This window comes from Rhinolophus sinicus, linkage group LG01 (assembly GCF_036562045.2).
Source record: "Rhinolophus sinicus isolate RSC01 linkage group LG01, ASM3656204v1, whole genome shotgun sequence".
NCBI lineage: Eukaryota > Metazoa > Chordata > Mammalia > Chiroptera > Rhinolophidae > Rhinolophus > Rhinolophus sinicus.
Window position 1 is genome coordinate 200,006,412 of NC_133751.1, and position 27,897 is coordinate 200,034,308.

General features: G+C 41.4%; 1 protein-coding gene and 1 long non-coding RNA gene across 4 annotated transcripts; one reads left to right on the forward strand and one right to left on the reverse strand.

Moving 5' to 3' along the window:
• Positions 1-22,897, reverse strand: SLC19A3 (solute carrier family 19 member 3). Of its 3 annotated transcripts, none has more exons than XM_019737410.2 (6): positions 22,767-22,897; positions 10,656-10,807; positions 8,715-9,543; positions 6,969-7,161; positions 4,891-5,032; positions 1-4,103 (listed from the first exon to the last, which is right to left on the reverse strand). In XM_019737410.2, the coding sequence occupies exons 2-6, from the start codon at positions 10,803-10,805 to the stop codon at positions 3,978-3,980; spliced, it is 1,440 nt and encodes a 479-aa protein (XP_019592969.2). In that variant the 5' UTR covers positions 10,806-10,807; positions 22,767-22,897; the 3' UTR covers positions 1-3,977. The 3 variants fall into 3 exon arrangements, with proteins under 3 accessions (XP_019592969.2, XP_019592968.2, XP_019592970.2); XM_019737409.2 differs by lacking the exon at positions 22,767-22,897 and adding an exon at positions 22,257-22,505; XM_019737411.2 differs by lacking the exon at positions 22,767-22,897 and adding an exon at positions 20,119-20,304.
• LOC141567458 (uncharacterized) lies at positions 22,886-27,897 on the forward strand. The gene is made up of 4 exons (XR_012490099.1): positions 22,886-23,085; positions 24,335-24,584; positions 25,161-25,299; positions 26,617-27,897. It is a non-coding gene; the product is annotated as an uncharacterized LOC141567458 (long non-coding RNA).

Here is a 27,897-nt window from a genome sequence, read left to right on the forward strand (position 1 = left end):
TTTGCAGCAAAGACAGTGAAGGTTTATTTTAGGAGTTGGTGCCAAGCCCGGGGACACAGGTGAGCTATTGCTCTCAAGAACCTGGCTCCCCAATGGCCTCTAATGGCCAGGTTATATAAGGGAACAATCATTAATCATGGTTACTACAGGAGCTGGGGTCACGGGCTCTGCTGATTGGTCGGGGCTGAGGCAGGGAGCAACTGATCATGGCTTCAGGTCATGGTGTCAGGCATGGCCTTGTTTGTTCTGGTTTGCAGGGGATGCGTCCGTGGGGTCGTTCTGCTTTCAGGAGTCTGGAGCTGGTGTCAGGCATGGCCTTGTTTGTTCTGGTTTCCAGGGGATGCGTCTGTGGGGTCGTTCTGCTTTCAGGAGTCTGGAGCTGAAACATCACTGAGGTCAATGTGTTATCGTTGTTTGACTAAAACCTACTTCTAGCTTGAGGCTTGGCTACTGTATCTTGGTCATGGTTGATAGGCCTGAAGCTTTATTCTCAAGTGAGTTTGATGTTGACCAGATCTTAATGACCTGAGGTCTTAATGATTAAAAGGAGTGAACATACAGTATATGAACAGGCAGGAGGACCTGGGGAAAGAACACCCGTGAGTTATAGTTCTATCAGGATAAACAAAGCTGGCTTGGATGAAAGCAGAATGCTTGCTAAAGAAATGAGTTCATGTGCAGTTACACTAGTGATAAGAAATTTGTAAATTGTCAAAACTTCCCACGTGATTTTGGTGATGATGTTTTACACCTTTCTTCATAACCCACCATTTCCTAGTGTCCCCAGAATAAAGTTTGACTATAAAATTACAGATTGGGGGTTGGGAATAGGGTCCATGAAAAATGGATAATGAAAATGGAAATTTAAGTGTTTAGTTGAACTTCATATACTTACAAATAAAATAAATTTAGTATATGTGCTGCTAAAGTGAGCACAGTACATTTATAATTTATTCTTTAATGTTAAAGCAGGAAGAAGCAACCCCGTAAATTTAGCTAAAGCCAGCATGCGCTGTTTTAATCTGGGGCAGGATCAGATGGAGCAGAAGCTGATGCTATGGGAAGTAAAGAGAGCTGTTTAATTTCTACTTCTCTGCTGCAAAGAGGAAAAAATGGAGGGTGTTTTTTTCTAAGCCTTCTGATTAAATATAAGGCAATTGCAGAACCCAGAACAATGCTTCTGATCAAGCACTTCAATTAATTATTAATAAAAGGTTTTACTTTAGAGAGAAACTCCTTTAGGGCAATTCAATATTTTCAACCTCATGCAGACTATCTTCTCAAGATCTCTAATTTTGCCATTGGTGCATGGTTTCCAAAACTCAAACATGTGTCCTGCTGTGTCATCAGGCAGTACCGTGAGATATTTGAAATTGTGACTGTCCTGAAAAAATGCTAATAATGTGGTCTCTGAATCAAAACTTGGGCAGCTCAAGAAAACCTGTAAGCCTGGACACCTCATATTTAGAGAAATAATTATTAGTAGTAATATTAGCCAAGCTTTGCTGAGCCCTTACTATGTACTTGGCACTCTTTTGGGTTCTTGACACACATGTTTTAACCCATTTAATCCTCACAACAATCCAACGCAACAAGACCATTCTTGTCCCCATTTTATAGGGGAGAAAATTGTGGCACAAAAACATTAAGTAACTTTCCCCAAGTCATACAATGGGCAGGTACTGGAAGCTGGGAAGATTGATTGGAAAATCTGATGTCTTACTCACTTGTCTGTGCCTTCTAGAAAAGTTGCACAAACAAAAAACCCCTTTCCTCCAAAGCTCCATCGAAACACCATATCAAACCATCCTATTCCCTCTTCCATCACTGAGGAAGGCAGGAGGCAGGCCAACCGAACGAGCTACCTTTTCTGAGTTCTGCCCGTTTTAGTCCTTTCTAGAGGAAATTCTGACTTCTGCTTCTCCTGCTACCAGCTTCTGAGCCCTTTTGAGCCACCTCCGTCCACTGCCCAACTGTTAGGGCAGAGTCTAGGCATGAAAGCACGCACCCTGCTGAAGCCAACTTCTTTTGGAAAGCCACACAAATACGTGATCTTGGATCCAGTTTTTTCTGGGAATATAGGTACCTGGAGAAAAACTGTAAGCCAGCATCTTCCCCAGACTGATATGATCAAAGGAACCTAATTTAGAATTTTAAAAGAACTTTTTGCTGAGTGGCTGGAAAAGACTCCCATAGAGCCTGCCAGTCAAGGTAGATATCACCTGAATAACATCCTCCCAGGTGATGCATTTTCTTGGTTCTTCTTTGTTAATTTTCCAAATAAAATTTGGAACAACCCTTACTAGATCTGAAAAAAAAAAAAAGCATATTGTATTTTTTCTCTGGGATAAGATTTAACTTATAAATTTATTTAGAAAGCCTGATGTCTTTATATATTTTTTTCTTCCTAACCAAGAACAAGGCAGGCTTTTACATGGTTAGGTGTTATTTTGTAACCTTCAAAGGTATTTTCAGGCATATTCATATGTCTTACACATTTATTAAATTATTAAACAGATGAAATGTAATTATTCTTGTTATTATTTTTGTCCCATTGGGATATTTTACTAAATGGTTGTTGTATCATGAAAGCTGTTGCTTTCTGTATACTTTTGACACTACTCTCTCCATTTTTATTCTCTTGGGTGTATACTCGTAGCCTCTGGGATAGTGATAGTTTTGCCTCCTTTTCAATTTTTGACGTCTCATTTTTTGGCTTGTCTAATTGTGTTGGCTACTACCTCTAGTACAGTAAGTTAAATAAAAAGGATAATAGTGGTCATCCTTTCCTTGCTTTGATGTAAGTAGTAATGCCATTAGTAGTCACCACTAAGTAAGGCTGGCTTTGGGGCTGATTTTTTGTATTTTTTTTTTTTTCAGTCCAGTAATTGAATTTTGGGATTTGGATAAAAGTATGTTTGAAACACAAATCTTGAATCAGAAATCTTTATTCCCAGTGGCAGGCTGCTCAATGAAACCTCTATTGAAGTTTCAAAGGACAGACAAGCTCAGACAATTTTCAGCACACTTCATCACAAAATTAGAAAGGCTCTTTAATATATTTGCACACATTACTTTATTTAGCACAATCTCTGCCATTTAAAAATTAGGTGTTATTTTTTTCCCCATCTGTGTTTTCTTATTTACGAACACTTGTAGAAACCCCTGGAAATTTCTACTTAAGTTTTCTGTTTTAGACAGACATCACACTGACACAGCCCTAAAACACCAGGAGAGCGCTCATTGACTCTCCTAGGGCCACTGGGAATGGATATAAATGTCATTCTGTGGACACACAGGCATGTCTGGAGCTATTCCTGAGGTATAATTTTAACAACAAAGCTCAGCAGACCACAAAAATGAAAAATAACCATGAAAAAATTAAATGGTGATATGAAATAAAAGCTAGTGAATAATACCATGGTATCAGGATTGAAGAGAAGTCCTTAGAAATGGGACCAAACTTTGCAATTCTCTCAGAGAACCATAAGTTATACAGAAATATACGTAATGGAAGAAGAAGGACAATGGCTCATGGGACAAAAAATGCCCAATGGATTGCCTGTTTTGGTAAGATGAAACATATCTAAGCCAAGCAAAAGGGTCAGTCCAGTTAGTATTTCTGCTCACAGATGGAGAACATGAACTCCAGGATGGCTGGCTTGTTGCTATGCCATTTGCGTGTCACTGCACGTGATCAAAACCAGAATTTTCCCTGGGCTCCCCAGCACGGGTTGTTCAGTTGAGATAATGGGCCCTGTTGACTGTATCCAGTTCAGCTGGGCATTATCGTCTAAAGCTCAGATTTCGTTGTGGTTTTGAAAAGGTTCCTTGGCATCCAGACTTGTGAAAAGTGTCCATTTATGGCACTCAGTGACTGTGACCAGCGCAGTCCTCACTCAGAGGCTGAGGTGGCTGACGTAAGATTAGAGCTTGGTTCCCGTGAAGATACTCCTTGGTCCCTCTGGGTGCGGCCCTTACGGATTCTGACTTATAGCAGAGCTTGGCACTTTCTTTTGGCATTTGGCTGAGTAGATGATGTATGTGCTTCTCATAAGGAAAATTCCAGCAATGACACTAAAATAACTTCCGTAAACTAAAAACTGTAGAAAAACAAATAGAATTAATTACACACATACACAAAATCTCACCCTCTATGTCTTTGATAATACCTAGTGATGCTGTTGATTTGCTTGGATTTTGGGGTAACTGACATGCCAAATGTCTCTTAATATGAGACATTTAAATTCACACAATACTTTCTTCTCTCATTTTAGAAGAACCAGCTATGAAAGTATAAACAATGTTGTTGCTAAGAGTGTGGGCTTTGGAGCCAGGGTTGCTTTGGTTCAAATCCTAGCTAACACCACCAATAGTGAAAAAATACTAAATCCCACTGATTTACGTTTGGAGGGTAGCACAATGCTATATGCATTGTCTCCAAGAACAAATTTTAGTCATTGAGGTTACTTATCTGCCTTATATCTGCCTCCTTTCCCCCAGATCCATATGTAAAATATAGGATTGGGCTAATTTTAAGTGCCTCAGTGGAGTAGGACCAGAGCTCTGCAGCCACGTACCCCTCCCTAGTTGAATCTCAGTAAACCTTGGAAATGGATGGTGGGAGGAAGAGGAGACATATGGGGCCACAATGACATGTCTTGCCTGATGTTTTAGGAGCCAAAGGTAAATGCTGACCTATTGTGATTAATGCTTGAACCTACTTGGTGTGATATAATATGATAATCAAAGAATTGCTTATTTTAAAATTTGCCTAGCCAAGGAATTCAACAAATTTAAATATTGGCAGGGGTGAGGTTGAAAAAACCTTTCGGATTACCTAGTTATTCTATATTCCCACCAACTGTAAACAGAAGTATTGCAGCTTACCTGAATGCTGACTGGCAGGTTAAGCCCTCTCTGGTCTACCACGATGACAGTTATAATGGTCTGAATCACCAGGGCAACGAAAGTGTTGATTCCAAACACCAGGGCATAACGTTCCACGCTCAGATTAATGGCGATCTGAAATCTATCATTAAACATTGAATACGTTTTTAACAAGAACATTCATGAGATTCTTATCTTTAAAAGGCAGAAACAAAAGAGGAAGCAGTCTGCCAGGTGGGAACAGGGTATTGGGGGTGCCAGTGAAAAAAGCTCAGGGATTAAGAAGTACAAATTGCTTGTTATAAAAACAGTCATGGGGATGTAAAGTACAGCACAGGAAATATAGTCAAGAATATTGTAATAACTGTGTATGGTGTCAGATGGGTACTAGACTGATAGGATAATCACTTTGTAGGTTATATGAATGTCTAATCACTATGTTGTACACCTGAAACTAATATAATATTGTATGTCAACTGTAATTGAAAAATTTAAAAACTTTAAAAAAAGCAGCACTGTCTTGTTAATAGCACTTCTAAATCTCCTACAGTAGGAGATTTACACAAATAGGCAAAGAAAGGGAGCTTAAAAATACAGTTAAAGGCTTAATTAAAATAGTTAAAAGAAATATGAAAAAATTCCTCACATCCAATTTACTACTTCCAGAAATTAAACCTAAATGTCCTACGTTCTCATAACTTGAGAATGTTGGATGCTATATGATTTTACAGTGAATTTTCATAAAAATGCAATCAACACACAATCTGAGGAATTTTGGGGAGAGTTGTTCATTTTATTGTCAATTGTCTGTATTGACAGTTACAAAGTTTGGTAGGTGAACTATTCTTTGGAAGATCCAGACCATGACTGGATGTACAACTGAGTGAATCTGTGATTAATTTTTAATGATTATATAGTTTGAAATATCAAAAAGCACTTAAGAAAGACTGGCAAATGTTTATTATTTAGAATTCTTCCTTGAAATGCAGGTAAAAGGCTTTGGGTTCTGAATACCCTTAAAATGAAAAGAAAGAATGTAATCCTATCTTAACAACATGCTCACATTAAAAAAAGAAACTCAAGAAACGAGTTTGATTCATTAAACTGACACATTTCAGTGAAAAAAAAAATAAACTTGCTAACAAGTTTCATCTCTTTCCTTTCATGATCTTTTCCCAGAGTGTTTATATTTCTGTTTTGCCAAATGCTTATAAAATATTTTTCACTAATTAGAAAACAAAACTTGATAAAGCTTTGGTCTCTATCTTTTTTATGTGATTTTAAATTCAAACGTTTCTTTTCGTTTTTGGTTAATACTAAAGCACATTTCCTATAGCCAGCTTTCTTTGCACTTAGATATGAAACCAAATTTTTTTTTCAAAATGATCTCTGGAATTTAGTTTTTATAATTTTTGCATCTACTTTTTTCAGTATCCAACTTTTTATAACTTGCTGAGAATATTTTGTTTCACTCGCCAAGTATATGCCTGGAATTACTCAAGCAACCAAATGAAATCAGGGATGAAATTTAAATTTAATCCTTCAAAATCAGATTGTACCACACTCTGTTACAGTAAATTGTTTGAAATGAAAAGTCACGACCTAGCAATGTATCACTGCTCTTGATTTACAGAACTTTCTTCCCTTGATGATTGCGCTTAGGAATATTCAGAGGGTCAAATAGTTAAGTGAAAACATGGCTTAATTGTGTCTAATTTAATGTGAAGTACCTCGGTTTTCGAACGTCTCCGTTGATGAACATTCTGGTTTATGAACGCCGTAAAACCAGAATTAAATGCTTTGGTTTTCTAACATGCCTCGGAAATCGAACATGTCACGTGGCTTCTGCTGAATGCAAGATCCTGAGGCCTAGCTGTCAGCTGTTTTCGAGCGTTTCAGAACTCAAAGAACAGTTTTCTGGAATGGATTACGTTAAAAAACAGAGGTACCACTGTAGTCAACATTTAATATTGCAATTGACTAAAATCCTTCTGAAGTTCTCAAAGGTACTATAAGACTACAGAAAAGAGAATATGGTTTCACTTCGGGAGTGGAAAGAAATGGTTGGTAATACTTACACTGCTATGGTTATAAGAAGCATATAGCCAGTCTTGAATATCAAATAGCCAGAGTAACATGCCCAAATGTCGGTCGTGTAGTGCATGAGAAATAGGGCACCTGCATTGACCACTGAGAAGATGGCCAGAGCCATCTCCCCCAGAAGTTCCCAGTTGACCTTCACATAACCCACTGCAAAGGCAGCCACGGCCCCTGACAAAGAAACATTGAGGAAGATCAACATGGTGGGAAATACCACGTGGGAAATACCAACACGCTCTCTTAAAAACTCAGGTCTCAGGGAATTCTAATAGATGAACGTATTGCTTTCACAATTTGTGAAAATAGTGTGACCCACCGAAATGTGAATTTATTCTTTTCTCAACCATGTTTTCCTTTGGCTTCTCTCTTTACTTCCTATTCTTTCAATCACTTAGTTGTCACTATTTTAATTAGCATCAACTACATGCCAAGCAATGTATGAGGCAGAGGGGCCACAAAGATTCCTAACCAGCAGAGGGGGGAGAAATGAGACATAAACCCAGTCATTTAATACAACATGCTAAGCGCGGAGCTAGAAAAGTATGAAACAAGTGCTCTGGGAGTACACCTGGCCTGTCCATATTTGTCTTTCTTGATTGTTTTTCACAGTAAGTTTTTTTCAGTGATGGGTAACAGATGTGTTGTACTGGGTAGTAAGTTTTAGTCTTCATTATGAATCTTGATTACTCTTCATTTCAAGTCTAGTCTCCATCTTAATATCTTCAAGAATCTGGCCTAATTTACCTGAGGTTTTAGGTGGACAGATCAATGCTGATTCATAGAATTTAAAAGATTGAATAATTGACAGTAATTAGGGTTAGTAATTATGGTTCTCTTTAACAAAATGAAAAGTATTTATGTTTCAAATTACTCCATGAGATCTAGGAAAGAACTATGACTGCAAAGGAGATAAAATGATTTTTCTCCCTAGAATTTGGAATGTAGGAGAAATGATTTCAGTGAACCCATTCCAGCATACTCGTGGTTTCCAGGACTTAAACTGAAGTCTCCCAAAAGGGAGACAATAATAAACAGACACCACATGAGTTTTCTGAAAGTTTTTGTAAATGAGAGTGTGGAAATCTGCTTCCTAGAAAATATCTTCAAAGTCTCATTTGACATTTAAGTTTCCATTTACCAGAATATAAATATTTATTGTAAACTTCAAAGGCAGATTTCCCTCTGGTATTAGAATCCTGACTCACATATTTTCCACCCCTCATTTAAATCACATAAGAAATCGACTTTTGAACATTTTTGGCGTACAGCCTAGACTTGCTAAAGGTGGGCGCTAGCTAAATCAAATTCTTTATTAACCGAAGCTCTTCTAGTGATAATTTAGAAGGCTTAATAGTTCAATTTATTTTCTAAAATAATAAAAACTCCTACTTATATTCAAGATGTGTATTTGCCTTTTGACAGTAAAAACAATTTTGGAAGAACAGGGGCCATTATTAACACTTCCTGATGATGAAATGGAATCTTAGGAATTTAGCGAGAATTTAATTGTCTAATGCTCAGTCGGTCCTGAGCTCTTGAGTGACTTGTAGCTGTAACACATTAAATACAAGCGTCATGTTCCTCTTTTCCTTTCCCAGTGCCTTCCATTCCTAAAAAAGATTAATATGCCCTCTGAACAGAGCTAATTTATCACCCTGGAGAAGTATAACAACTGGAGAAATGAAATCACTGGGGGTAGCCCATCAAAATCAATGTTTACTTGCCTCCAAAGGTTGCGATAGCTTCTACTGCCCCATTATAGATGAAAGAATTTTGGGAGGGTGCCTTGTAATCCCACAGGATTTGTACATAGTTCAAAACCTGGTTAAAACCTGCTGTGGAAAGAGCCCACCACAGGGACCAGTAAAAAAGACGCTTTGAAGAGTAGCACTCTTTCAAATCTTGGAACCACTGCACAAAAACTCTTAAAGCTACATTTTGTGGCTTTGGGCCGCTCCACCGGCTATCATCCAGGTTCCCCGAAAGGGTTGGTATTTCTGAGGAGGGTTTCTCCTCATCGCAGCCCGGTGTTTCGTCCACCTGACGTTCCTCTAACACTGCATTTGTGCTCGATGGCTTCTGTATGTCTTTGCTGGGGTTTGCATGAAAAAACATGCTTTTCTTGGGCATTGGTAGAAAAAGTGAGAAAAGGAAGGCCACGGAGACAGAAGCCAAGGTTATGACATTGAGGTAAAAGTACGATACTTTGGCCAGGGACACCAAGAGCTGGCCCAGCACCGAGGCCGCAGTGTAGGCCACCAGCGTGATGCTCCTGCAGTAACCGCTCACTTTCTGGTAGTGCTCTGGGCTGACCATGCTGTAGATGTACGCGTAGTAGGCCACCTCGGTGGCGGTGACCATCCCGTAGAAGAACTCCACAGCCTGCATGGCTTTCACTCCTTGGCCAAACAAGAGCAGCAGCCAGGTGACGACGAAGCTAATCCCTTGTATGACGATGACTGGTTTGTAGCGGACGTAATCGGTGAGGACAAACACGGGGAGCAGCAGCACCAGGTAAGAGTATGTCCACACAGGGAAGATCTCATTGGTCATCTGTGGAGTCGAAAAATGGATTGTGTGACCTGGAAGCCCCAGGAAATGAAAAGGGCGCCTTTTTCAGACACGTGAATTACTAAGGTATGTGTGGCCTGCCCAATATCAAATTGTGTATCCAATCGGGTAGAATATTCTTCATATTATGAAAAAGCACAAGAGAAACTGATTTTCAAGAAAGCCACTAGGAAAAGAGAGCATATATATATATATATATATATATATATATATATATATATATATATATATATATATATATATATAAGGTTGGGTACATTAACTCATTCATAGCGGTCTCAGAAGTAGAGCCAAGTGGGCTCACTGGATGATTCTGGTCCTGTAATCTATTGTTTTACCTTAATCGTGACATACTTCTATCTGGGGAACTTTGAAACAGAGTTGTTGCTGAATGATTTTACACCCCAGCAAAAGCTTGCCTTTCTGTCCTTGCCATCTCATCACCAAATAAACCAGCGTCAATTAGCCTTTCTCAGTGAAGCCACGCCCTCTGGAGTGTTTTCAGAGCTCTGGCTGGAGACTGTAGTACCAGCCCAGGGTAATTCTCCAGTGGGGGTTGGTCCATTTTCTTGCTGCACTTGTTATAAAAAGAGAGGTGGATCTTTTAATTAAGAGAATTTGACCTTCTGGGGAAGATAAAGCTAGGAGATAAAGCCGTCAATGTCTCATATGCTGGTAGACAGTTTTTCAGAATTGAGCAACTATCTTAAAGAAATGCAACAATTCTTTATCAGAATCTGCTTATATGTTATCAGCCTGAAAGTTGACTAGGATTAGATCCAGTGCCTGGCAGCGATTTTATTTTGGGATTAGTATAATACAATCAATGGGGACCTGAAAGGTTCCCGGAAGGTAAGACTAATGTTAGAACTCTATAAAATGTTTATTATACCTGCAATGTGTTTTGGTTTCCCATTTTTGCAAGGGTGAGGGAGTAGTTTGAACAGTCCTATTAAATAGCAAACACCACGCAAATGAGGTTCAATGAGGTCAGTCTGTTAATCTTATTTCAAGCTGAACAAAACCCTGTTCATGACCTTGTTGGAGTCCTGTAAAATTGAATCATATTAAGACATGTATGAATATTAACTTACCTCTGTACTGGTCAGGTTTTTATCTGGTCCAGATAAATACGGGATAAGGAAGGGTTCTGAGGGTCTCATCATGGAGAAAAATCCAAATAAGCAGAGGATGACAGTGGGATAGAGCCAGGAATGGCTCGGCGAGGTCTGGAAACAATCCATGGCTGATCAAATAGAAACAAAGCCAAAGTTAACTGATGTTTACTCTTTCGGGTATCTTGGATGTAATGAAAAACTGATTTTTTTTCTAAATGTTTTATGAAAGTTTCATCCATATGCATTGCCGCTGAAATGGAAAGGTGAACGATGAATAATTGCTCTTGAATATTCCATAGGTGAGCCAGTCAATAACCGCCCCTTCGCCCCCAGTCAATGAACTTCTTATTCATTATGGCTGGGGGTAGAGTCGCACTTTAGTGTTCTCCATCACAAACTAGTAATGAGTAGCTACTAATAAATGGTAAACAATGGGCCAATGAATGTTTGAGTAAGTAAACCATTAGCTGGTGAATTATTATTACTGGTGTACCTGTGGTAGGTAAGGTCAAACCCAAAAGAACATGGATTGAGTTGATTAGGCCTGTTATTACTTGCCTGCTCTAGTTTGCATGGTGACTCCAAAATCTTTAACACACTGAGGGCATGTATTTACACATATATCTTTCTCTTAGACTGTCCCTTGCCCAGTATTATGCTTGACACATAACAGACATCCAAGATATTTTTGTTAGACTGAAATTCTTCAATCTTCTTAGAATTGATAATACTTCAGTTAAAAAAAAAGTAAACCAGTAAAGATCAGACTTGCCATCTCTTCCACATCTCCTCCCCTTTTCCACACTGGTGCTACATTGGGAACGGAAGGCATCCTTTCTTAGATAGGGATTCCATTTTTCTTTATGACTGAGCCATTTCTCAGTCAATGCAAGTCTACAGTTTCACACTGAAATGGGGCAGGTAGCTACTTGATAGTTCATACTTATTTCTGAACCCAGAAATAAAATTGCTTGAAATTCAAACTTCAGACAAAAAATGCAATGGAGGACCTCATTTGTCACTGCACAGAAAAACAAAACAAAAGCAAAACAAAACAAAGCAAAACAAAACAAAACCCTTCATTTTATGGTGGCTCTATCTGAGAACATCTTGCTTTTTCATGTGGGCTACAATATGTACGGGGAAATTCACTCTCCTTCCTCATAATTTAGACCAAGCTTTACTTGATAAAGCTCACACATTTTTGGTGCTTTTGGATGTAGTTAAGTTCTCTGAGACAATTTATAGGAAAGAAAGTAACTTGATGTGAGTATGATGCTTTTCTGTATATTATGCCATTACATCCTCTTAACAACTGTAAAATATATATTATTTCCCCAAATTCCCAGGTGAGTACGTGGGCGATCCAAGATGTCCAACAACTGTCTTCAAACCACAGGGCCAATTTGAATTCAGCTCTCCTTGATTCCCATCAGCGTCCTTTCACCTGTTACCCTCGGACTCATCCTGGTGGCCCTTCTTCCTTGGCTGCTGGTGTTAACCTCACGCCAACTTCTCCCCACAGTGAGGGAAGAAAGTGTGTTTATAAACAGAGTCATACTAATACACAGAGCTTCCAGGAGCAATTTTAGTCTGAAAGTAGGCCAGAGACAAAGATGATACTCACTCCAGGAGAGCAAGTCATCTGGGTGGAATTCCAGGTATCCAGGGGGAGGAACTTTGCTAGGGGCTAGGGAGATGACAGGGCCTCCTGGGTCACACCAGGGCTGCCACCCACACTACTCTTTCACAAGGTGGCCACAGAGAACTGCCGAGTTCCTCCTTTAGGTTGAATAGGTAAACATTGTTTCTGTCAACAAAATCCTTGATGAAGCAATACAATGGAAACTGAATTTGGAACTGGATGACAGCAATTGTGAGCGGTGCTGATGATGTGAAAATTGTGTCAAGGGCCTGTTGGAGCTGACTGCCCTCTACCTCCTCCCTCAGCCGAGGATGCAAGGCGTGTATCTGCCTGAGTTGCTGGGGTCTCCTGGGGCCTTCTTTCTTTGTGAGAGATATTCGTATAGAAAAAGCTGTCCTGGGTAGGCAAACTGAAGCGTGGCCATCTTTCAAAGGGTAGTCTTAATGGGGTGGCATCTGGGACTCTACATCTAGAATGTTCTCTCCATCTACGCTGACCCTGGATTATTCTCTATCTCCAGGTCATCACGTTCTCCATGCATCTCAGACACCTAGCACTATGCCCATGCTCCCCGGACTTTTGTAACAGTCCCCTAGATTATCAATCTCTTCATCTCTTTGCTGTTCTAATACTGTTGCACAGTAGAATTCAGATGGGAAGGTCAGGCAGAAAAAGACAGTATATGCTCCACTTGAGTGTAAGCAGGAGGGCAGGGCTTTTTGTCTGTTTGGACCACTGCTCAATCCCTAGTGCCTTGAAGAGCACACAGTAGGTCTTGTAAAAGGAAGGGGACGAAAGTCAAACCTCACCACTGAGGGCCAGTAAAGCTCTGTCTGGGTTTCCTGAGTGAACTTTCTGGCTGCATTGGGTAAAGGCCAGGCAGTACTCAATTCTACAACTGTCTTGCGGTTCTGTAAAATGGGATAACAATGCTAACTCACGTGTGGCCTTTTTGTGAGCACCGAGTGCCTTGACACTTGGAAAGCATGCGGTACCATGTGGCACATAGAATTGCTGCTCAGACACATGTCATTTCTCTTCCCCTTACTCTCATCATGTTGGAGGACTCAACAGTGATTTTAGCTTAACGAGGAGAGAGAATGAGGGAGGGTGTCTGACATTAGCTGAAAACAACTGAGAAACATCTGGGGGGCTCATCCTGTGCCTTAGGATGCTGGGCCTCATGTCCTCGCTCCTTTTTCCAGCTCTCTCCTCACAGAAACAGACACAAGCTAGTTTTTCTGTCAGAGGAAGTGAGAGAAGGCATCTAACCAAACCTTAGCAGGAGTCCTTTAACCTGGAAGGACGGGGCAGAGCAGCTGGAGTTTCCGGGTTTGTTGGCAGCAGGCCCTTTCAGAGACCGTGCCTCTCCTGGTGGCTATTCTTTGCCCTTCAGGGCCACAGCCCCTGTCACTGCCTGCTGGGAGACTTCTGAGATGCTCAGATGCTAAAGTCTGGCTTCTTTCACCTCCCCCACCTTATGGTACCTTGCTCAGCTCTTGCCTCACTGCATAACCCTTTCCAGCCCTGGCCCATCAACATAGACTGTGTGAAGTTGGCTTGCACGTCAGAATCACCTGGAAGCTTGGTAAAAATATGGATTCCTGGGCTCCACCCTTACAGTGGGATTCAGTAGGTGCAGGAGGCCCAGGAATCTGCATTTATATACAAGGAGTGATTCTGACACAGGAAACTCAAGGACCACTGTCCCTTATCCATCTGCTGAGCTCGTTGGCCCCAGATGACCCTTTGGCTCCATGCCACAGCCTTGGATTTAACAGGGGGGTGGGGGGAGTGGATGGTAATCATGTAGGGAGCTCTCTCCAAGCTCCATGTACACCTGCAACTCTGAAATTCCTGTCTGGCCCCCTAGGATCTAGAGAGTCCAGGATAGGTGGGAAAACCCTCAGGTGATTCTAATGTTTCAAATATGCCCCTCACACCACCCTGCCTCCACACTGTCCCTTCACAGGCACACATCAGTCCCTGTTTGTGACCCATTCCGTCCCATCCAACCTAAACTGCATGTCCAATGGCTGCCCTAGAGTGCGTTTTAGTACTGAATAAAATCCCTGCTCTGGCTCTTTCAGTCACCACAGCACACGGGTATCCGAAATCCTCCAGCCCAGCACGACCTTTCACCGACCCTCTGAAGGTACTGATTTTTTCCCTTACATAGAGCCTGCAACTTACGTAGGTAAAAGGTAACAACCTCCCAGCTATTATTTACTTAGCTCCTGCTTTACACCAAGCATTGTGCTAGTTGCTTTATATACTTGCCTCTCATCCTTAGAGCAATCCTAATTATACGCGCATGTATATATTATACATTTCTATATAATTATATCTTTTATGGTATATAATATATAATTCTATTTATATAAATTATAGTATATGTTTGTTATAGTTAATATTATATAATTATATTATATATACAATGTCCTCAATTTTTCAGACATGGGAACTGAGCCTCCTCAATGCTCATGGCCACTCAGCTAAGAAAGGTTAAATCTGGGTTCGGGGTCAGGGCTGTTGGTGTTAAGTTGCCATCTTCCTTCTACTCTGATGGGTAGATGCCTCCTACCACGGCCTCAACATTTTCCTGCCAGCTACCCCCAAAGGCATTGTCAGTGTGGGCTCTGGGATTCCAACCGAACAACCTGGGTCTTGCCCAAATCACTCTCGCCTCGTGGAGACACCTGTGGCTAATGGTTTCATGATGCTTGCAAGTACCGGTCGCCATCTTTATTTTTCTCTTATCACTGAGGAGATGCTGCTCTTTTCTGTCATCCTGACTATAATGACGATCATCAAATTACTTATGCAATCTTTTTCCATAATTTTTCCACTTGGAAAATTATTTCAAATTTTCTTTGACTATTTTGTGGGGTAACAGAGGAGGCGGTATGGTCCTTCTTTAATTGATGGGGAATCTGAAGGCCAGAGGAAATAAGATTTGTGCCAGTTTTCACATTGAACCAATATCAGAGCCTGAACTAGGACTTAGTTTTTTTAAATTCAAAGTTCAGTAATCTTTCCTCTTACAAATTCCAGTTTATTTTAGAGTAGTGTTTTTCAGATTGTGATGTCAAAAGAAAAAAAATTAGTGGGTTGCAAACAGGATTTTAGAATGATATTGCAGAAAAAAATATTAAGTAGCAGAGCACATTGTGGAATTAAGCTTTTTTCCCCTGAAACTTTTGTTTGGGTTATCAATATATAAATATACACAGATGATCGCACTGCCCATTATTTCTTACTGGGGGACACAATCACTGGGTTAGAAGTTGCAGAGGCAAGACAGGACTAAATATCTACTTATGTCCCTCAGAAGCACACCTGTTACCATCGTTGAAGAACACAAGCTTGTCTGAAAGGACCACAGCTTTCATGGCAAAACATCCTTCTGAAACAGACTGCTCTGTTGTACATTTTCCATTTATCTTTCCACTTTGGCCTCATAATATTCTCCTCCTCCGGAAGACAACTCTAAACTTGCCTCCTTCACTTTAGTGAATTTAACTGGAAGGCATGAATTGGACTGATATTTTGAGTTGACATTTCTGAAAGCAAGGTGTTTCATCTTTCCCCTTTCTTGCTTTCCAAATGAGATAAATCCTTTTAACAGTTGGGCCTGTGGCAGTAATTCTCACATATTACTCATATGCTCCATCAAACATTTTTACAAAGGTGCAAGAACATTATGTGGGCGGTAGGTGAAAAGAAGAAAGAAAGAACATTCTCCAAACAAAGTCGGCCTGTCAGGCTATCATGACTTGGCATCTACAGGGAAGGTGCCGGAAGTCACAGGAGAAGCTGAATGAATCAGCTACTCCTTCTAGCAGAGACTTAGGGCCGCTAAATCTATCCCAGAGCACATCTTGGTGGGCTGGAATTGCCAGGAGAGCGCTAGCTAGCAACAGCAGATGGAGGAAACCAGCACTGAGCATTAACCTCTGTTTCGCTCCTGAGCCATGGTGGCCCCGGCGGGTCGCAGCCTCCCTGGTCCACCCACCCAGCAGGCCAGAGCACCCACCTCTGGTCCAGCTGTACTTTCTGCACACATGCACAGTACATCACGCGGGCCTTGGGGATAAATGGCCCCATACACTGTTGGGATGGCCAGTCAGCCAGTGTGACTTTGAATGAGCCCCAGCCTACCCACACCTTTGCATAGGAAGTGACCCATCTAAATGACTTTGGAAATGATGTGTTCCTTTCTCTTTTTTGCTGGCAGTGGATAATGATTATTTTTCTTTATAATCACAGCTATTCCACCAGGGACCCTTCAATATTCTACTGTTAAGTCTCCAGCTTCTCTCAATCTCTAATGTGGGTCCAGTTCTAGAAGGCCACATATTTTTACTGCTGCTTCCCTTTCTTCAGGACATGTGGGGTGCTGACGGCCTTCTTCAAAATAATGCCCTTGCTAACCTATTAAACCTGACTTTACTTTAAGATGCTGACAGATTTTTTTTCAGCTCCCACAAAATGTAAGATTTACTTGTGTTTCAACTATGATCAAGTTGGGCCGGGGTGCCTTCCTCACTATTTTTCTTTTTTCACTGCCTTGGAAAAATTTCTTTTTATGCGACCTCTTACAGGTTTTTAGTCTCTTGGTATCAGAGTTCAATTTCTCCTTTCTCTTTTATTCCAATTATGTATTACCAAGTTATTGGACTGACTTTTTCCACGTTTATTGTTCTTTAACCACGTCCTTCATTCTTTCAAAGTGGCTTCAGGCCAACGTTCTTTTCTATATGAATATGCATAGCTTTAATAATAAACATAAGTGTTTCCTTAATTTAGAATATCATCTCTGAAACGCTCACTTTTCTTATATTGACTGCAAGGTAAGTTCATTTGACATCATAATTCTATGGTATAGGAAAACGGTAGCTTTTCTTTAAATGGGAGACAAAAAAATGTCTTTGTTGCCAGGATCCCAACCGCAGTGAGTTGCAAGGTAAACTTGGAACTCACATTTCCGGTTCCTGAAGCCTAAAGCCCTTCACTTTGCTGTATTTCCTTTAGCTAAGTATTAACTTGCAGAATTATTGTGAACTAAGCCTTTTCCTTGTCTACATAAAATTTTTCACAGATTGTTCACATACGCTATGGGGAACCATAATGGGCTTAAGACAATTTAGATCTTACTTAAATTTCGATACAGACAGTGCCCTATTTCCTAATCCATTAGCTATTTGTGTGTACTCAAGTAAGTGTACCCATATAAAAACTCTACGGCCACAGATATGTCTAAATATATATTTCCATTTGCACAAGATTAGCAACTATTAAAAAGCAAGTGCTGTAGAAACTGGCACACATACGTGGGGCCTTCCTAGCTATGGAGGATTATAGTTGATCAGTTCCTCCACCCACTCCCAGAAGATAGGATTCTGCTCCCAGAGCCAAAGCTTGCAGAGCTGTGGGGCTCCCTGAGGCAGGGGACAAGACATTCTGGTCAAAGCAAACCTGGTTTTGCAAGAGGTCCCCACAACAGAGAGCCTGGATTATAAGGGATTAGGTCAGTGGAAAGGAATCATTTTATCAAAGCCTCTTCCATGCTTGGTTAGCAGATACTGCCAGAATTAACCAACATGCTAATAATTTAGAAGAAACTATCTAGAAGCCCCAGTCTCCATCCAATTCACGTCCACCCCTCCCTACGAATCATTCCAGTCATTTCAGAGAGGGTGCTGGGCAAGGCAGCTGTCTCTGAGAAGTGTGCTGGCCTAATTTTCACATTATCCCCCAGAACCTTTACTGCAGTCAAAACACCTATCTCAAATAGCAGACAAATAGACTTACAGTTTAAAATAATCATGACTCTCACAGCCTCTAAATTCTAAAGGACTTGGGCAGCTGTGCACTCCCCGAAGCTCAATGCCTTTTTAAAAGTAGAGTTAGGGGTCAATATTTGTTACATCCTCCACCCCCGTCCACCCCCAAAAAAGTGCCCACATTTGAAGTTTTCAACACTGCAGAGCCAAGCCCCTCACTGGACATGAGCAATCCAAAGCTGGATTACTGAAAACGGAAATATTTCTTTTTTGCTGATCTCAGAGTACAACAACTAGTTACGCCTTCTAATCTGCTTATTACTAAAACAGAAGAGACTGTAACTTTGAGTAAAAGATCCAAATAAAGCAGAGAGCCGCAGTCTGTCTGAGTCAAGGCAGGCTGGTGCTGGAGGCAAGGCATGGGAACGCTTTCCAGGGACCTGCTTTATCACTAGTCCTCTGTTGCACAATCAGGACTGCAAGGGGGTCCCCCAATTTCTGGTGAGCTACTGTATTTTAGCTGTAACTTCATCTTACTTAAAGTTCATTTTACTGATCTCTACCTTACTCGATACACAAAAACTAATTTGATGAAACAAACTATAGTAACATAGAGTCCCCCATCTAGAAGAACACAGATCTTTCTGACCAAGAGATCAGCAAATATTTTATGGAAATGCCAAAAAGGACTACACTTAAAAGAAAAACCATGATAATTGGATTTCATCAAAACCTTGTATCTGCTCATGAAAAGATACCATTAAGAAACTGGAAAAGAGAGTCACAGAGAACACTTCACAAGAACACTCCACTAGAATACCCAAATATAAAAAGACTAGCACAGCAACGGTTGGTAAAGAATTAAAGCAACTAAATTTGTATACACTGCTTATGTAAAATGGTACCAACTCTGGAAAATTTGGCAATCTACACAAGAAGGTTCATGTCTTCATAAAAGTGAAACAGTGGGAGGCAACTGAAAAGTAGGTGAGTGAGTAAATAATACTGAAAAGTAGGTGAATGAGTAACTAATATTGCATATTTAAGCAATTAATACTGATTTAATCAGTAATAAAAAGGAATGAATTATTGCAAAAATCGGGGTGACTATTGAAAAGATTATGCTATGCCAAAGAATCCAGACACAAACTGTATGAGTCCATTAATACATATAAAGTCCTAAAACAAGCAGAACTAATCTCTAGGGATAAAAATTGGATCAGTGCTGGCCTGGGGTGGGAGACAGGGGAGGCATAATGTGCAATAAAGCACAAGGAAACTTTTTGGGGTGATGAAAACATTCTGTATCTCAATTGTGGCGGTGGTTACAAGCTTGCAATTTGTCAAAACTAATTTACTATACACTTATAATGTACATTTTATTATATGTAAACTATACCTCAATAAAGATGATTTAAAAAAAAGAAACAAATCATTGGTACACGAAACAAAACAAATGACTCTCAAACATTACGCTATATAAAAAGAATCCAGACACAAAAAGGACATCCTGTATGATTCCACTGCTGATAGAAATCAGGACAGTGGTCATCTCGGAGGTGGCGGTCGGTGGGAACTGACTGAAAAGGGGCATGAGGGAAATTTCTGGGTTGACGAAATATCCTATATCTTGATGGGATATAGTTACATAGGTGTATACAATTATAAACACTCAAGCTTAAAATCTATAATTTATAATGAATTTCAATTATACTCCAATTAAAAAATGCATCTCCCCCCTTTCCCCTTCAAAGCATTTTACTGTGTAGTACTCTCCACTGCCCTGGATTGCTTCTGTTGCTGCAACGACTAGTCTTTCCAAACTCCACGTCAGGACAAGGCTTCAATTTAATCTGAAAACAGAATAGCATCTTTGAAATTGGGTCTGTTCTGGAGAATTTGGAATGGAAACAGTACCCATAAATCAAAGTGAGGACAGGCCAAAAAACTTTTTAACTCTGGCCACACATAACGTTCTTCAAAATAATACAGGAAGAATCAGAGTTACCTGTTCCTTCCGTGCTCTGAGCTTATTTCTTTCTAGAACCAAGTCCAGTTTCCTGCCTTCGCTTCTGCTCCTCCCTGCTGACTGCCTCTTAGAGTCCCAGTCACAATGTCCCTTCTTCTCATTAGAGTCTGGAGGCCTCCTTTTCAGAACTCATCTGTCAAGAGCTCGGCTTGATTCAGCAAAGCCCAACCACTTCTGATGGTTTTATTATTCACTGGAACCCACCCTCTTCCGCAGTCACTTTCTTTGGCACCCCATTAAACAAAATAGACAACCAGATTCAAATCCTTCTGAAACACAGACGATTAGGGAGGTAAAAATATCAAAAACACTTCCCCTGAGTGTTCTCACTAAAATAATCTAATTTAGTTTTCTCCAGAATTTTGTATTAGTGACTTAGATCTCAGACCCACAGAGTAGCCCTGTCTCCTACCACCCATTTATAATCCTTTGTGTATCCCCCCAAAAAACAAAAAAACAACCGAAAACCATGGACTCTTCACTGAAATGAAGCACTCCACACAACTTCAAAAGGTGTGCATTAGGGCCAGATATTCAATCTGCAGACCCGAATAGTTCTGCTTTTGGTCAAAACCATTGCAAGAGTAGATACAAGTCATCGTCAAAATACGTAATACGTCGGATTCCATTTTATCATATATACCATCATTTTTTGTTTTACTTGCGTGAAACATTTGCTGATGAATTAGTCATCCCCTCCCAAACTGTTTATTCTCTGTATGTCTATGATTAGATCAACCTAGTCTCAGGTGCATCTGGAGAAAGATGTCTATGAGAACCATAAAACTGGTGGACAACGTAGACAGAAGTCACTCCACCACATCTAGCCACTGAGATGCAGTGTGGGTATCTGGTCAAATACATGTGGTGGGTGTAGAAGGTAGAGACAAAGTGGTCCTTCAAGGAAAACTATGCATTCTTTGAGCTATTTTACAACTTTGTGAATTGTAGTTAACTGATAACAATGTGAAATAATTCTTGTCCATAGACATGCAAATGAGTTCGATCCAATGAAGCAACCACCCTCTTCTTGCCCACATGGAAAACCAGTTTTGCCTGCATTTCAATATTCCTGACTTATGCATGTGCTCATTCTTTGGATTCTCCTTTGATTGCTTGTAACATCCTTACCAGATTCCTCATTAATGAGTTAGTAAAACCTTTAATAAGTGTTCCTTTTTATATCTGTATATAAAAAAAGATATATATTTTTATATCTGAGAATCATGACCTTATCCTTTTCCCAAAATTATCTTAACACTTGTTACCATTCTCCATGCCTCCAGCCTGTCCAAATGATCTCCAATTTATTCCTCTGAATCTAAATGATTTGCTAATAATTGTTAAATTACCAAATCAATTTTAATATTTTGACATCACACTGCAGACCTTACCAGACTTAGGCTTGTCTGTTTTTGTTTTTTTTTCTCCAGGTTTGGGTTTTCTGTGGCCAATGTGGTCCAGTGGAAAGAGCATGACTTTGGAGTCTGATGTTCATGTTCCTCCTCCCTCACTCCTGTTTGTGGCATGTACCTAATCTCTCCAAGCCTGGAATGTGGATAATTACACCCACCTGGGTTCTCGGTTCTCGGCACATACTAGGTGCTCAACACAGCTTCCTTCCCATCTCCCTCCAGTAAGCACACATTGCAATTCCAACCAAAATGAACACAGCTGGGCACTCAGAGTTGACAGTAATTTCAGAAAGGTAAATAATTCACAGTAAATAATTTCACCTAAACTGTTACGGGGCAACAGGCCAAATAAATTCATCATTGACTATTTATGCTTGAATTGCATTTACCATTCCCCGATCTTGAGTAACCACTGTTGGTTTATAACCAAATTAACGACTGGACAAAATTAGTGTTTTTGTCCATTTCAGCTACTACTAAGGCAGTTTGAAGAGAAACATATGTGGAATTTAGTTATGTTTTGGTCTAAACTCTATACCTTAATGAAAACACACCTTTTGCCTTAGGAGACACTAAGGAGACACTAATGTGCTCAGATAGCGGTAGGAGTATTTTTAGAAGACATGGTTTCTTTCACCCTTTTCAAACTGTAAGCACTGCACAAGCTCAAACCTTTTGCCAATTTACCACAGCAACACTGACCTGACCAATAATTGTTGCGCATGTTGTCTGATGAATTAGGTATCCTTCCCAGTAAGGCTGTGCTTTCTTTTGGTTTCCAGTAGTTCTCCTTCAAAGGCCCCTTTCTATCTCGCACTTGGACTTGTTGGCGAGTCTTGGGTGGGGATTTAGAATTCTGTGCTAAGGTTTCTTTTCAGTGACCGTGAATGGAACCATGGGGGATGCTGGCCTTTTACCAGAATCTTACACTTCATTAAGCAGCTTTTCCAGCAGGATAAAAGTGAGAAGTCCAGGCACACCTACTTGGGCGGGTGTGAGCTCGGTGCGGGGTAGGAGAGCCCCAGGGCAGCCTCCCGGGGAAGCGCGCCCTCCCGGTCCGCTCCAGGACGCAGACTCCAGGCCGGTCCCAGCCCGCCCACAGCGACGCAGGTGCCCGCCCTACCTGCGCCCCGGAAACTGGGCGAGGGGGAGTGCTGCGGCCGAGAGGTGATGCGATTGCTTCAATTAATTCACCTTCGGCGCTACTCTTACCTATAGGAGGGGTTTTCTGCTCTGCACACCGCTCATCTCGGGATCACGGGCCCTGGGACCTTCGCTCATCCCCTCACGCGAAGCCGAGCGCTGGAGGTAGGGGTGGCGGCGGGATGGAGCCCGGACGCCCCGCCCAGTGTGTTGTGGAGCCAGTTACTGGAGTCCAGGACCTTTAAACTGGAGGCGGGAATCCGCAGTCCGGGCAAATACCAACTCCAGGCCTGAAAGGAACACCTCGAAGTAATAGACTGATACCCAATGTCAACGTAATAAAGCAGGGTGGACTGAAGGCAGTGTCGCTCTATTAATAAATATGTCAGTAAGTCCTTTCTTATAAATCCATGTATTTCTGCCAAAGACTTATGAGAGAGGAACCGCTATGATCCCCATTCTGCATATGAAGAAAGTGAGACAGAGGGAAATAAGACTAATAAATAGAGAAGCCTGGATTTGTTGTTGTGGCATTCTGGCGCCAGTGTCAATGTCTATAATTACCGCTTTTTGCTTTTTTTTTTTTTTAAGGTGGAGGGATGGAGTGTTTTCCTGGCCTTGAGAATTTTCTGATACAAATAGGTCATATATTAAATACTTTTTATTAAGCGGAGGTTAAAAAAAGCATTATAAAATTCTCACTGGTTGAAATGGAATTAAACAAAACAAAACAAAACCCTTTTTCTGTTAAACTGTTGGTGGAAATGGAAATCCCCAAAGATAAAATACTGCTTGGTTTCCGAGGGTTGCTAATGGGAATGAAATTGATTAAAATTCCCCCAGGTGTCTTGGGTCACTGTCTTAACGGTTTGGATTTTCTATCCTCACTTACCTATGATTTGAGGAAAGTCTACCTATAAATAACCAAGACACACCTGGGGAGTGGGAGTACCCTTGTAAGTGGCAGGGCCCTTCCAGAGATCACTGTGAAATTTTCTTAAACGTTTGAGGGTATCATGATTTTCTCTACACCTCTCGCCAAGAGACAACCTCAGTTTAGACCTTTAGAAGTTTACATCTGTGTTTCTCTGATATTTCATAGACGTAGTCTAAACTAGAGAGAGAGATGATGAGAAATTCGCTCATTCATAGAAATGTAACCATATTTGCTGATGCGTTGACATGAGGTCTAAATTTGGTTCCATATGATCCAGTGGTGGTGATATGGGAGAGCCCCCTCTCTATAAAATTTTTAAGTCTCCTCAATATAGAAATTTTAAGTCTCCTTTTCCCTAGTGTCTTAACTCCTTAGCCCCTGATTTTAATCACTCTTCTAATCAGTTTCTAAATCCTAAAGATTGCTCCTAGCCTAAATCACAGCATGTCTCTCACCCCTGCCTAATAACTACTTAAAAGCCTGTGAGTTATAATATTTGTAGCCCAACATTCCCCCAAGCCATTCCAGACCTAACTCCTGGATAAACAAATGCCATCCCAGAGACCAAATGGGTTTTAACACTCCTCTGGGCCAGTCCATACCTAACTCCTGGGTGAGATTAAGGTAATTGGGCTTCAAGTCCTACTCCTGGAGCCAGAGCTTTAAATTTATTAACTAACTTCTGTTTCTCCTCATCTAGGGGCCGTCAGGATATGAATGATGTCCCAGTGAGGCTTCCAGTGCACCCTAACCAAAGGAGATATGAAACCCCTTATTACTTAAGATCAGATAGGGTGAGAGTTTTGTGAATCCCCACTAGGTAAAGACAGCTCTACCCTCCCTTCTCAGCTTGAAGCAGATACAGAAGAAAGAGACCTCCCATCCCTCAACTCCCCACACAGATTTATGGGGATTACATCTCTCAGGAAAAACAAGGCATTTAGAAACAGGTAATTGTGTCTCTGTATTCCTGCCTGTGGAACACAATCTATGGGGAGCACCACCTGGACACCTCCCGAATTTTTCCGTATCTGCCCTAGCCATTAACCTCTGTGAGGACCTAGCTAAATTGGAGCGGTTGCTCACACCTGCATGGTAGAAGGCCATCACGACCTCCATCTCACCCTAGCCTCATGATACCATCATTATATCGTACATATGCCCAGTCGTTCATTAATATCATTATAACAGACTGAATTTTGGGAAGGGACATGCGCAGTCTAAGAGGATGAGGTAATAGCCCCTTATCTATCACAGGTGTCAATCAAGCGGTCCCTCCTGGAGAGGAACAGCCCATCCCAGAGAAAAAAAGATAAAACCCCCAGGCTCCTGGGAGTGCTGCTCTCCTTGAGCCTTGCCTTTGCTCAGGGCGGTCCAAACCCTTTGGAGTGTACTTTCTCTCCTAATAATGCCACCTTGAGCCCTGAGCCACTTTTCTTTGTGCTCGGGTCCGTTCCTAATTCTTTGGAATGTACTATCTCCTCTAATAAACTTATTTCACCACTTTACCTCTGTGTCTTGTTCAGTTCTTTGCTCGAGATGCCAAGAACCTGGACCCCGCGCCAAGGAGGGCCCAAACCCCGGCAACGTAGCAGCTGGGATTCCCAGTTCTCCTCCCCGAGGCCCGGTTCAACCCTGGTGTGGAAGCTAGCTGGATTCTACCAGGTTTGAACCCCGGTGTGAGAGCCAAGCCTGGACTTCTCATTGAGAAGGCCCTCCTCTCCGGTCACAGTGGGAGGGCTGTGGATGAGGCCAGAGATGGGCTATGTGTTGTTAATTGTTGATGTGGGTGATTGCTTTTAGGAATTTATTGTTCTATTCACTTTTATGGATGTGTAGCATTTTCCATACGTAAAAGATTGTTTAAAATAACCCATTCATTACAAAGCTATTTATTGAGTACGGGTGTTTGAAGACACTGTTCTAGGTGCTTGAGATACATCAGTGAACAGGAGAGTTAGAAATATTTGTTTTGTAGGATGTATATTCCAATTGGACATGGGATGACGTAGAAGGAACACCATAGAGTAAACATGATAAATTCATGTATTTTATGGTATGTTTTTAGAAAGTGTTAAGTATTATGGGGGGGGGGGGAAGAGTAGAGATCAGATGAAGATGCAGAATGATGGAGAATAGGGTTGGGGTCGAAGCCGTGGGGTGTCAATGTTGGGGGAAAAATGACAGGAGGCAGGAGGAGAATAGCAGTGAGGGAGGGAAGGAGAGAGGGAAAGGAGTTATGAGGAAGGAGGAAGGTAATGGGCTGGGGTGGGGGTCTTAGGGAGAAGGGAGTGGTCAACTGTGTCAAATGCTGCTGGAAGGCAAATAAAAAGCCATGGAAAGTGTAAACCACTCACTTGATCAACTTACCCAGAAAATGAGAGCTTCTTACGTTGTGACCAAACAATGTGACTGCAATAATGTACAAAAAAATCGATTTGAATCTGTCTACATAAGAAACATCCAAACCTAGAGAATTTTTGTGAGAGTTAATTTGAGCCAAACTGATGACATGTGCCGGGGAGCAAGATCTCAAATGCTCTGGATAATAACAGCTTTGCAGCTTATTTTATGTACTTGAAATTAAGGAAGGAATGTACATGGAGGTGGGAGAAAGCACTCATAAACTGAAACCTATCCCAAGTCTTTAAATATCATCTTGTCTTTTGTTCTGTTTGCCTCACCCATGGCGGTTACACATCTTATTGAACAGAGACACATTAAAATAGGGAAGATTATTTTTTTATTAAGAAAAAGTTGCTTATTTAAAAAAACAGATGTAAAAATGGGAAGAAGTTAATGTCCAATACAAAAGAAAAAAGTTCGTCATAAGTAATTTTTTCAAGAAAATGAAATATTAGCTATTATGACTTAATTTTGTTAAACGCATAATATAAATTTTTTAGTGTGGGTGCCTGTGTTCCTACCCGCTAATGTTGATAATATATGGTGGTCTTTTATCTTGTTTCCAAATGGAGGCAGGATTCCAAGGATGACAGAGAATTGATGCTCCTTGATGCTAAGTTCTGGAAGATACAAGGAGAAGAAATTGATGTCATCATGATACCAGGCTGAAGGGAAGAAACCAGCTCGTACCTTCAGTATACAGGATGGAATGAGCAATTCTGAGGCATGAGATACACAGGACAGGAGGAAGCAGGCAGGGGGGGATGGAGGAGAGTTTTACCAAATGCGGTGAGCAAGGCTTCGGGCATCTCTTTCCTTAGAGACAGAGGCTGGCCGCCTAGCAGCAGCATTGCTTCTGGCAGCAGCACTTCCGCTGACAACAGCATTTCTGCTGACAGCAGCCCTTCCCGCAGCCGCAGCCACACGAGCCACAGCCACATGAGCCACAGCCACAGGAGCCACAGCCACAGGAGCGGCGGCAGCAGCAGACCACGGGGACGCTGCAGCAGCCCCCACAGCAGCCACAGCAGCAGGGACAGCAGCTGGAGCAGCAGCCAACCCGGTAGGTTCTGCAGGTGCCACAGCCACCGCAGCCACCACCGCAGCCACCACAGCCACCACCGCAGCCACCACAGCCACCACCACAGCCACCACCGCAGCCACCACCACAGCCACCACCGCAGCCACCACAGCGACCACCACAGCCACAGCACCCCATGGTGTCAGTAGAGAGGACTTGAGTGAAGTGAGGAGAGATATTCAGGAGGTGAGGGAGGTCTGATGCCCCTTCTGCTGGGGGCGCCTTATATACCGACCCTGGGGTTGGGAGAGGAAGACACATGACTACTTCCTTGTTGCTATTTGGCTCAGTTGTCATGGGAGAACCACATACTATATTAATTACTTCCTTTTGTGGAATGTCAGCTAGGTTTATTAGATTAGTTGTTTATTTTTCTAAGTCAAATGCCCTAAAAATTCTAGTAAGACTCCTGAGAGACATGGAAAAGGAGGGGTTGTCAACAGTTGTGCATACACTCGGAAGGCCCACGTAGCACATGCTATGCTTGAACTGATGGTCTGACATCTGAGCAACAAATAACCACTATCAAGAGGCTAGTCCCATGTGCAGCCCAGAAGTCCTCTTACCAAAGACTGGAGAATGAAAGGGGTCTCAGGCTCAAACGTCATTGCTAGGGGTAGAAGCAGCCTTGATTCCCTCACCAAAGCTTGTTTCCGGGGGAATGGGGATTACTCTCCCTATCTCATACTTGTAAAGCAGGTCACTGTGTTGCATTATTTCGTGTAATTCACCCTGTATGATTGCTTAGAAAGCATAAGTAAATCTTTGCAATGGCT